The sequence below is a fragment of the Rattus rattus genome, chromosome 6 (genome assembly GCF_011064425.1).
Source record: "Rattus rattus isolate New Zealand chromosome 6, Rrattus_CSIRO_v1, whole genome shotgun sequence".
NCBI classification, from domain to species: domain Eukaryota; kingdom Metazoa; phylum Chordata; class Mammalia; order Rodentia; family Muridae; genus Rattus; species Rattus rattus.
The window spans coordinates 130142670-130155227 of record NC_046159.1 but is presented as its reverse complement, the minus strand read 5'-3'; the positions used below and the strand labels follow the sequence as shown (position 1 = coordinate 130155227).

Here is a 12558-nt window from a genome sequence, read left to right as displayed (position 1 = left end):
ATTATCTTTTCTTTCTTTGTCACTTGGAATTTTCTCAGACTAAGCATTTAACCTACCTTTGAATTGGATTCACCCAGCTGAAATAATTATGACCCCAGAGCCAAGACTGATGCAAGGAGTGGAACCATCCCTTTATTTAATGATTGTGTCCAGAGTCTAGCAGTTAGTGGTGGTTGGTGGTGCCATGAACTTTCTCTGTACATTTTCAGAAGCAGCTGAAAAGGCTGCATTGAGGACTGCTAGCTAAGGGGCATTTTTACCCAATATTGATTAATGCATGAATGTTGCTGCATTTTTCTTGAATTTGGGGAAATGGGAAGGGGTCATGGTAAGAAAAGGCATTGGGGTAATAAGGGGTGGGGGGCTTCTATAATTCTTTCAGTTTGTAGCTTCTCCAGTAACACTTAGTACCTTTACAGGCACTGATGAGCTGGTTAGGCCAAGCTCTGCTTGACCAGATAGTGAGTAAGCCAAGAGCACAGCCTTCTCTTTGCTTGATTCAGATAACTTACCATTCACACTTTCTCAGAACCCTCTTCAGCTAAGCATGCTGAACTGCCAGCACATACTTGATCTGTTGGCCATATTAAACAAAGTTTAGTCTGAACAATATGACATGCAAAATAATAAATTATTAACTGGAAGAAAACTAAAGGATCGTCTTGATATTCTAATTCGGTGGTATAGCTAGAATTAGGTCTGGGGTCTAGATTGAAATCTAGAACTTGTCTATTTGTCAGACTGGTCTGTTCTTTGTAAGGGTGTGACCCTGGTAGATTGGCCATGCTATAGTGGATGGCCCCAGAAGTACATGGGTAACACAAGTGGAACTCCATGGATATTAAAGCCAGTGTGCGTGTGCACACACACACACACACACACACACACACACACACACACACACACACACACACACACACACAGAGACTTGGCTGGAGTGATGAGATGAAAGTGGATTTGCATGAAACTCTCAAGGAATAAAAATCATTTTTAAAAAATCTAGATAAATAACTCAGTTCAAACCTGAAAACCTTTGAGCCCTCAGTCTAAGGTTGATGGCCTGAGAAGCAAAGAACAGAGGGAGTAGCCCAAGTCCCTCAGGTCACTGCACAAGAATCAGGAACTGACATCAAAAAACTGGAAGACTCATGTCTCAGTTTGAGAGGATTGCTACATAATTCCTATATTTATACATATAAAATGAATGATATTGTATATAATCTTGCATAAATGAATGTTATAAAGTATTGCTGTATAATTAATATTTTAAAGCCTATATAAATGGGATCTTCATTTGCATGATTATGTTCATATGCAATGTTATTGAGGCCAGATGTGGTTTACACTTAAAATTCAGAACTCAGTATATAGAGTCAGGAGAATTAAGTTTGAGGCTAACCTAGGCTACACAGTGAAAGCCTGTTTCAAGAAATTAAAAAAGACAAAAAAGTTGAGAAATTAGTCTTTTATAAAAGTTTACAGATTCCATAGAAGTTTAAGTATTTGTGTCTAAAGTTTTTCATCAATATATTCAGATGTTTTGCCTAAAACAAGGGGTAGGTTTTTAGTTTTGATTTAGCAATTTAGCTATTAGCATATACTCCCTTTTCATTTTAAATTCTCCTGTTTTTCATCATATAACCTTCAGGATTTATGAGTGAGATAATCCACTCCTTGTCTGCTGGAGGTGAAATGTTTTTCCTTGCCACCAAGGAATATGCTTTGCAATGGTTATTTCTATTTGTAACCATATCTTGTGATCACAAGATCCATGTAGCTGAATTTAGAATATGTAGGGAACACAGAAGGCAACAGTGCTGATCTAAATGTCACTGACTTCGATTTTAACTCAAAAAATTGTTAAAAGCTGAAATACATCCATCCTGATCACCCATGTCTGCAAGGTATTTTTCGATAATCTGAATTTTGTTACAGGAGTCATATTATTTCTTCAAATCCATGAAATTTCCTAGCCTCCTTTCCAGTGAGACTCATTAGACAACCTGTTTCAAGATCCTACTTTCAGATATTTTGAAAGTCAAATGTCATGTGTGTTTGTGTACCAGTCTAACCCCATGTCCCCCTCTAATTAAGCAGTCACAGATGTGTACACAAATGTCTTAAACTTACAAACTCCTCTTTCCCGAGTGGCTTTTCCTTTGAGCTGTCAGTTGGGCGATGGACTAAACAGGAGTACTCTGCTTGTCTGTTTGAACACATCGCGGAGTTTTAAAGCTCAGTGTTCTTGTGATGCATTGTCACTGGATTGTTAAAATATATCCTTAATGTTGAATGTCAAAAGTTAGGTCATGTGATGAAAGATAAAGGTACAATGACAACATTTAGCCTCTTTTATTTCCTTGAAAAGAGATTTTACTTTCTTTAAGAAGGAATAGGCAAAAAAAAAAAAAAACAAAAAAACCCAAAACAAACAAAACAAAAATAACAACAACCAAAAAGAAGGAATAAGGTAGGCCACTAGTGCCAGTTTTAGTGCAGAGTGGTCCTGTGAAAACCTACAACAATCAATCACCCCACTTTACCTCCACTGGTAACTCAAGTTTACATTTAGGAAAGACACTGTTCGTGTATAATGAGAAACCAAGGAGACACAGACATGTCCTCAGCTTTTTTAAACTCATTTTTTGGAAATAAGGACAGTATAAATGTCATATTTAATCCCATCTAATTTTCATGATTTATTTGTACTGTTAAAATGAAGCAAACTGCCCAGAGGGCCAATTCTTTTAGGTCACTGGTTTCCAATAGAAAGAGCAGTCCACAAAAATCTAGTTTGGAAGCAATGACTTCTAATTACTCTTATTTTTTCTCTAAGTTTCCAGTATGTTCATCTGGAAAACATTTAGTCATTTTTAAGGAGATTCCAAAAATGAGGCAATCCATGGTCCACTGTCTGCCTTCATAAAAGGTCAACTGCATGACCAACTAAACCATAACATTTCTGAGACATATGGAAGTAATAATTTGCTAAAAGGAACTCTGATAATTTCAAAGGGCAAATGCAGCTCTTAAATAGTGGATTCACTTATCAGGTGCAATGTTTTCTTATCATTTAAAGTCTCTCACAAGGGAGAGAAAAAATATTAAAACGTTGCTGTTTCAGTTTGTCACTTGACACAATTTGACATAAATTGACTAGTACATGTATGGAGTTGAACTAATAAGAATAAGCTTGGTGTCTAATACCGAAACAGTGTCTAATGTATTAACTTTTAATTATCCATCAACAAAATTCTGACTGCTAATTCAGGTAGTAAGATATGCAAACTGTCTCCTCATTTAGAACTAATTGTTAAGATTTTTTTTTACCTTAACATTTTATGATGTGATATTTCCTTGAGTAATAATTCAAACTGAAAAATGAAGTTGCCTGGAAGATGAGACTAGTTTAAATCAGGGTTAACTACACTATTGCCTGAAACTCTCACTCCAATGATTACAAAGAAACAATCATGTTGGAACATAATTTTTTTTTTAAGATTTGTTTCTTTTTATTTATATGTGTACACTGCAGCTGTCTTCAGACACACCAGATAGGGCATCAGATCCCATTATAGATGGTTGTGAGCCACCATGTAGTTGCTGGGATTTGAACTCAGGACCTCTGGAAGAGCAGTCAGTGCTCCTAACCTCTGAGCCATCTCTCCAGCCCGGAACATAATTTTTTAATATGCAGAAACTACAGTATTTCAGCCTACATCTTTTAAAATGGGGAATTTCTATACAACTTAATGCCATGCTAACATTATGTAATATGAAAGCAGAAGCAATATTATTTACAATTTTAATCATTACAATCAAGAGGAATATATTACATTATAACTTGTTTAGAATCTATGATTCTGGTATTAATTAGGCATCTCATGACCCTATGCTGTAGATAAAATGGGGTCATAAGAATCATAAATGGCTTACCTCAAGCCAACATCACTATTAGAAAGTAATTCAAAACATGTGTTTCACTGATACTCTAGGTTTTACACCATCTTCATGGCAAGGCAGGCAACTTGATGGCATTAGGATTGACGTTATCTTCATAACAGAGGAGAATAAAATTCCAGGTAAATTAGATAAAGGAAGAAAACAAATTTTAAGTTTCACAAAGTAAAACCATATCTGACTGCTAATAATCAAGAGTATTCCTTTGAAAGCTCAGACCAATTAAATACTAACTAGCTAGTAAGATAAGACACCTTGAGAGTATGCTAGGCTGCTGTGGACAGACTTCAAAGGACTGATTTCAGATTCTTGTATCTTAAGTAATTAGGGTGTGGCTTAACATCATGTGTTTGTGGTTTGAAAATGCATATTAATATATTAAAAACACAACCTCCAAATTCTCTGTGTTTACTAATAGCACTAGTTACTCAGAACATTTAACGCGGAATGAAATGCTTTCAGTTTTGTGTATAATTCTGTCAAGTGAAAAAACTGAAGCTCCAAGGAACTAACACTTAAGGAAACTAAAATAGCAAATATTCCCAATAAAGGTATTAAAAGTGTTATTCACAGTTTCGACTGTCTAAACTGCCCATAACAAGACATGACAAAAGTTGGCTCTCAAAATTTATATGGAGGGCCACTGTTAATAGAATAGTTATTAGCTTATTAAAGATGGCTACCAAGGAGATACCTCACAGAAATAATCCCTTACTGATTAAAAAAAACAAAACAAAACAAACAAAAAAAAAAAACCCCAAAGTTTTATTGAGTCTTTGGCTTTTACTGATACAGAAATAAAATATATAAAACAAAAGGGGATATAAGATCTCCCAGGGATAGCCTAAATAATGCTCTACTGACTTTCAATTTTTTAAATGTCAGTGAAACAGGTAATACCACTACTAAAATACACTGGATTTTTTTTAAAGGACTTATGAATAGATCAGCATATATATGTTATAACTTCAGAATGAAAGGAAGGAAATATGTTGTGATGGAGAAGAGGTTTTGTCTTTATTTCAACAGAAGAAAATCTAGAATTCCATCTAAATTAATAAAAATCAGATTTGACCAGATAAGACATCCTGTGAAGATCTTGGCTGCAGGGGGTTAGAAATCAAGATCAACAAAATAGGTCACATATATTATATATTGCTGATCCCTCTGCATGCGGACAACTCAGACTGGCTGAGACATGAAAATGTCTCTAACCTTATCTAAGCATAATGTTGGTCACAAAATCCTCAGGACTTATCATGCCATCCTTTCAGAAGGCATGGATGAAAATTTGTATTTCAGTGTGGTCGTACAGTCCAAACTAACATATGAAGACAGATGCCTTACATGCTCAAAGAGCAAAGAATCATCTTTAAGTGAATAGTGCACACTGTACATTCTATATATGTGTTAATGCAGAAATTATATATTACCTTTGAAAGCTTATATGTTCACCAAGAAAAACAACCAGACACAGTTAAGTTAAAGTGGCCCTGACAAGATTCACCTTTGAGGATGCTGAGAAAGATGCTGAGACAGATTTATTCCAGCATCCTGCTAGATTCACCTTCACTGACTACCTACCTCAGTAGCTGCTTCCCTGAGGATCTGCATCCAGAGCAACTGTGCACTCAGATGCTGATTTCTATGCTCAGACATCTGGTCTGGATGTTGCCATGGTCAAGACTCTCTGGTCTGGTGCTATGCAAATATTGTCTTACATCACCTCTGATTGGTTAATAAAGAGCTGGTTCAACCAATATCTGGGGAGAGGAGAGAAGGAAGGCTGTATTAATCCCAGTCAGGGGGCCCTAAAGAGACCAGAAGAGGTTATTTAGGAGCAAACAGGGCAAAATACTCCAAATTACTCTTACAGTTGGTACACCTAATGTGGGGCACTTCTGCACCAGCTCTAGCCCATTTTAGTGTCCGAATAAATTACATGAAGACCTAATTAAGTTATAAAAATGTTTCAAGCCCTAAAACTGGGCAGGTACTCATCTATTCTAACCCTACTATGCTAGCCTATCTACTTCACAGACATGGGGTCCTTTACCTGTACTCTGAGTCTTGTTCAGGCTTGCTCTGCTCCAAGTGTATCCTCATGGTATTCCTCCTAGTCCCTCCTCATGCTCTTTCCACATCTCTTCCTCCCCTCTCTCTGATCTTTTTGGGACCCCGCTGACTGGGATCAGAAGTCTCACCTACCTTCTACTCAGTTATTGGCTGAATCAGCTCTTTATTAACCAATCAGAGGCGATGGAAAACAATTTTACCTAACACAGCCCAGAGATGCTTGACCATGCCAACATCTGGACTGCATCCAGACATCTGGGCACGGAAATCAGAATCTAAATACACAGGGCACAAAACCATCCTACAACAGGAAAACATTCTGGATTTTGTCATGTCCTACACTGAATCCTGATATTCCTTGTACAATTTTGAGTGTCCCAGTAAGTTCTAAGACTATTACATTTCTAGAGCTGACATTTTTACAATGTTTTCTTGTCTATGTTTTCTAGTTTTATAAACAAATAAGTTTTTTTAATGCGTGCTGTATTATAAATGAATGAGTGTACTCTCCTTTACCTTCCCTGATATTCTGAACACTTACTAGGAGTAAAAATATTAACATGTAAATATTGTAGAATTTCCTATTGGCACAAGAGAAACATCCTAAAACTGAGTATGGTTAGCAATTCTACACAAAAACCACTCAATTATATACTTGAGATAGGTAAACTGTATAATTTATGAATAATATGTCAATGAAGTCACCACAAGAAAAATCTGGAATTTGTGTCAAGGAAGGACCAATTGCTCAGACAATACTCATTCAGGTGCCAGGCTGATGGGACACCCGGATGTACCAGATAAGCAGCTCAGACATGAGAGAGCTTAGATACAGCACCATAATCATTAGCATAAAGGACTCACTCAGAAAGTGAGATCCTCAGCTGACTTAGTATAACTTGGGGGCACAGTTGATAACACCAGGTTGCTTAACATAGGACCAGAGACTGACACTTTCTCTAGTATTTAAGGCAAAACTTCCTGAGAATTGCGATGTCCCTTCTTGTTTTCAAACTATATTTCATTTAATAAAAGGCTTTACTATAACCAACTATGGTAATATTCTTTAAGTAATCTGCAGATTATTTTGAGCCTATAAAACTCAAAAGATAACAAAATTCTACTGAATAAAATATTTGACAACGTAAATCAAGATTTCAGCTCATGGTCACTTGGCTCCATGTCCTTGGACCTATGGTGAGGTAGAACATCACAGTAGCATAACTTGAGGGGGAGATGGTTCATATCATGGCACATAAGGGCCGGAAACCAGGTTATCCCCTTCAAGGCTGTGCCCCTAGTAATCTACTTTGTCTAGAACTTTCTAAACTAAAGCGCTAAGTAGGAATCAAATGCTTTCATGAACCTGGGGGCAATTTCGTATTCAAATGGTAACCTTACACATGTGGGCACTTCACAGTGTAGATATGCCACCTCCTCTTGGCCGCCAGTTTTGAAAATTCTAAATTCAAATTTCTACAGAGGTTTAAACTCTTAGTAGTGGGCCCCTATAAGATGAAAAACAGGCTACATATTTCCAATACACAATAACACAAAGTTCAGAACAGTCAGGAAGAATGGGATCAAAAACCAAATCCATCATGGCAAAAGTTAAATTCTTGTGTTCTACTACAGCATTTGTAGCGCATGGCATCGTTCGAGTCCTAATAGGTCTGGGCAGTCCTTGCCCATTGTAGCCCATATGACCTCTCTTAGGTTAGCTCTATTTGTCCCCTGTAGTTTTCCTTTGCAGGCCTTGCTTGTTTCTGGCATCTAACACCCTTGATTCTCCACTGCAGCTCAAGTTTCAAGCTCTCAGCTCACACATCACACTGATGCTACCTGTAGGGACTCTGACACTGTCTAGACTTTCAGCCCTTCCCTTGAAATTTAGGTAGAAGCCTTCATATACCTGCAACTCTTCTGTTTCACATGCCTGGAAAAACAAGCACTGTATGAATGATGCCAAGATCCCAGTTAGGCCACATCTGCATTGACTAAAGAGTATCTGAGTAGCTGAACACACACACACACACACACACACACACACACACACACAACCTTAAAGCTGTGCCTACAATATTCCTTGGAGCTCCCTTCTTGATGTCAAACTTTCCCAACAAGTCAGAAACTTATTCTGTGATGCCCTAATGGTATCTCTCTCACTATCCCAATGGCAAGCATTTGCTTTCTTTTTCATGGGGCTAAGCTCAGAACAACTATATAAACTCTTTATGCCCACCTGAAACATTCCCTTCTGGCCAAACTCCACGGTTTTCAGCATGGCTTTTTACTCTATTCTTACTGTACACCCATCTAAAAGGTGTGCAATGAACACCTCACAGTCCAGTTCTTAATTTGTCTAGAAATCTCCTCCAAATTCATGTCTTCATTTTGAATTTAACCTCACTTAGTCTCAGAACATAGACACAAATCTAGACAAATCCTTTCCCAGAATGTTTTTCCAGTCTAATTCCCAAAAGTCTCAAATCTACCTGAAGTCTTATGAGCAGTCTTCATTCCTATCAGCATTTTGGACTTTCAAGTTCCCACCGTTACGCATTACATCAATAAACTCTATTCGCAATGCACCTCTCTAATAAGTTCTCCAAACCCTTGCAAATTCTTCCCCCAAATCCTTCTTAAGATTTAAGAACCACACAGTTAGATTTATCACAGTAATCACCACTCTACTTCTCTGGTATCATTTGTGTGTATAAATAACTGTCTTATCATTGTGACAAAACACCTGATATTCACAATTTAAAAGGAGGGCTTATTCACACTTTCAGAGAGCTTAGTACGTTATAGATGCCTGGGAATGGGAGAAAAGACAAGTTCATAACGTGGTGGCCAAGAAACAGTAGAGTGAGGAAGGGATCAGAGACCAACTACAACCTTGAAAGGCAACCCTCCAGTGACATACTTCCTTTAACTAGGACACATTTAAAGTCTCCAGAATTTCTCAAAATACTTTGAGCTGTGAGAGACAATCCAATATTCAGGACCGAAAAATGGTAGATGAGAATTCCATACTAAGAATAATGACAAGTTTAAAGGCATGAACAAAAAGTCAAAGATTCTGCCAACCCAATGATCATATATCAACCGTTTGTCATTGGTATATATCACATTTTAAAATCCAAATGAAGAAACTTGACAAAGTAGATATATGCCTGTTCTTTTCAGTCACCAAAAGTAATTTCTAAATAACCTAATAAGGAATAATCAGCATGGTAGATGGTAAGAAAATCTGTAGCACAGCTGACCCAGGCTTCCCTTTGGTAGATGAAAGACCAAACCTTATAGTTGCAAAACTCCAAGTTTGAGACTGAAAATAAAAACAATTGACCAACAGCATGATATTTTGATTTTTTTTTATTCAGACCATATATTGAAGTATCGATTTTAAAAAATTTATAAAAAGACTTAGATGTAAACTGTCATAATAGATTTACAAAAAAATATATAAAAAAAAGCAAATTAAATATTAGAAATATTAGGAGTCTCTCCCTTAAACTGAAGGAGTCTTCTTTAATAACTTTCAATGTAGCTTACTGGCAATCTTAAGAAATTCAAGAAGCTCATTCATGTTGTGTAAGCCCTAGAGGAAAAAACTGAGGAAACTCATTGATAATTTTCACAGCTTCATTGTAAAGTTCAAGATCTGAAAGAAACATTTAAGCAAACACTTAATCTACAGTGGAATCTGCAGTATCAACTGTTACCTGAAGTATTTCTCTCCTTTTCAGAAGTCGGCTTATTTTCACAATCCATATTTATTTAACTGTGGTACTACCAAAGAATGGGGAGATGATAAACCATTATATTGTCATTTTTCTGCTGGGGTCATTACTTCAGTATTACTAGACTGTTCTAGCCTCCAATTCACATATTAAAATATTAACTTTATCGTAGTTTAAGCCCTTTTTATTCTATAACTAGTGGTATTTGCTGTTTTCTTTACATATGTAAGAAATGACTAATTTACAAGGTCTCTTCTCATTTTATAGAATTTGAAACTGTACCAGGGCTGAGATTTAAAACCAAAAACATTAAATAAAAGTTCTCTCCTATTTATACACGACTGCTAAATAGTAAGATGCTTTACTTACCAAAGCGATTACAATCTTCCTTAAACAGGATATAAGATGCACATAGTATGGTTGCCTTGGCTGTCACTTTCCCGACTACTTCTACGATTCCGGAGATTTCTTCATCCAGCTAAACGTTGAACGAAATGCCAATTAGGGATTAACTTTTCAGTTGATAACGACCTCAGAAAGTTGTTCTACTTTTTCCTCGTTTTTCAGATTCATTCATAGTTCACTAATATTTCATTGCAAAAAGACACTTTACATTTAACCAACATAAAAATGGAAATATAGCTTGTCAAAGACGTTGGCACATATAACAGAGAAGGATGGGATGAGGATGGTATCTTTAGTACTGCCTTAAGTTCTGGAGATACAGCTACACATTTAAGTTGAAGGCAAAGTCATTTAAAGACACTGAAGATGTTCAGGTTTCCTATCAACACATATCCATTTAAAAAGTCACGAGAAGAACTATATATAAATTTTACAATGCATGTTCTATATAGAGTAACCAAATGTATATGGATTTGTCTTCATAAAAGATCACAAAGATCACAAAGATGTTTTAAGCACATTGAACATGAAATTTTTAAAAATTTAAAATATGTACAAAGGAATAGGTTTTTCAAAAAACAAATATATATATGTAACATATATATGTAATATATAAAAACAAATATATATATACATACATACACACACACACACACACACACACACACACACACACACACATATATAGCTAGCTCTTGAAGGCCAGGCTTGTGATTATAGAAGAAAGAAGTAGTTTGGAAAAAAGATTTTCATATGTATCTTTTGGATTATTTTTTAAAGGAGTAAAAATTGTTATCCAATCAATACTTAAGGGATACTTTCCGAAATGTTGGTGCCCTAAGAATCACTGAAGGTTAGAAATGGAAATAAGACAAAATATGAGAGCATGAATTTGACTTTTAAAATCATACAAGTGCAGCCTTCACATTTTCATCACCTAAATCAGAAATAACAAGAACCCCCCCCCCCAAATTAAATACGAGAGCATATCACTTTAAACATACTGGCTCCATCAATTCAACGGTTCCATTCTTTCCTTCTCCATCTGAAAGAATAAACATTTTTCCAGTGGGATGAATCTAAAAAAGGAAACCAAGACAAAAAGCCATAGATTTAGAAAACAGAATCTACAGAAATGAGATATTCAAAAGAGTCATTGAAGTTTTATTTGGTTGAACATATAGTGATAGGTTTTTGAACAGTTTACTTGGTTCAAGCTTTAATTTTGTTACTTGATCTGATGACTGGAAGCCCGGTCAATTCTGAATTTCTAGTAAACAATGAATATGTTCTTAGTGTTCTGTGTGGCTTCTTTTATTTGTAAATTTGGCCACTGTACACTAAAATTAAAGGGGGCAATCACTACCTAATGGAATTCTGAAAACATTAATTATTTAGTAGATCTCACAGAATACCTTCTCTTAAAATTAAGAAAGATGATCTAAAAGAACTGGTTGCCAGATCTGAAGATGACTTCCCTTGAAATTGAGCTCTGCCACTTGACGTGACTCTTGGGCATTTCAGTTAGCTCAGTCAGCCTACCTGTGAAGTTAGACATTCCTTTACTTACGAAATGTGTGAATGAAATGACCTAGCAAAATAAGGTCTTACAAATGATTTTCTTTCCCTCGGCGTTCTCAATTTCTGGGGCTTTGGGCTTATTTCTTACCTATAGGAAGGACCAGGCTGCAGTCTTAAGACTGAACTAGATAGAAGGTATCTATAGTCTATGGGAGGGGCTACCAAGAAATGTTTCCTAGAGAAACGACTGCAAAGCAGAAAAACCAGGCCCAGAAGTAGAGAGGGTTGCAAAAGACAGGGAAACAAGAAGATTCATCAGCTAAGTCTGGCTAAACCAACTAGGACAACAGAGGAGCCAAGTTTGTAAATACCTTTTTGGTAAATACAGAAAGGGGGCGCGGAGCGCTTGGAACTAAAAGATCTTTTGAAACAGTTTTTGAGAAATAAAAGAAGCGGCACCGAAATGGAGAGGCAATGGCTTAGCCGTGGAAAAGCTCTTCTTGTGAAAACTAAAGCAAGCTGGAAGGCAATGCTGCTTAAAGGTTACCTGCTCCCAACCTCCGCTCCCTACCCCGCAGCCATTCCCCAATGGCCGCGGATCCCGTCGTGTCGCTCGAACCCGCACGCACCTTTTCCAGCTTCCCCACGAAGCACACGGGTCGGTCGATATACTGTGGTAACATGCTGGCGTTGACGCGCGCTTTGGGGAGTTCCATTATGTCCACCATGATTCTGCCGCCAAAACTCACAACCCGCAGGAAAGCGGACTATGATTGACACCCAGCAGGCCTCGCCAACCCGGCAGATTTCCCGAACACCAATCAGAGGAGACATGCGCCTCAGATCCACC

The 12558-nt window shown here is 37.0% G+C and overlaps 1 protein-coding gene across 1 annotated transcript; it reads right to left on the bottom strand.

The window, feature by feature from the left end:
* Positions 1–9398: 9398 nt before the first annotated feature.
* Positions 9399–12542, bottom strand: Rpa3 (replication protein A3). Its single transcript, XM_032906947.1, has 4 exons — positions 12338–12542; positions 11192–11266; positions 10152–10260; positions 9399–9703 (listed from the first exon to the last, which is right to left on the bottom strand). The coding sequence occupies exons 1-4, from the start codon at positions 12434–12436 to the stop codon at positions 9621–9623; spliced, it is 366 nt and encodes a 121-aa protein (XP_032762838.1). The 5' UTR covers positions 12437–12542; the 3' UTR covers positions 9399–9620.
* Positions 12543–12558: the final 16 nt, after the last annotated feature.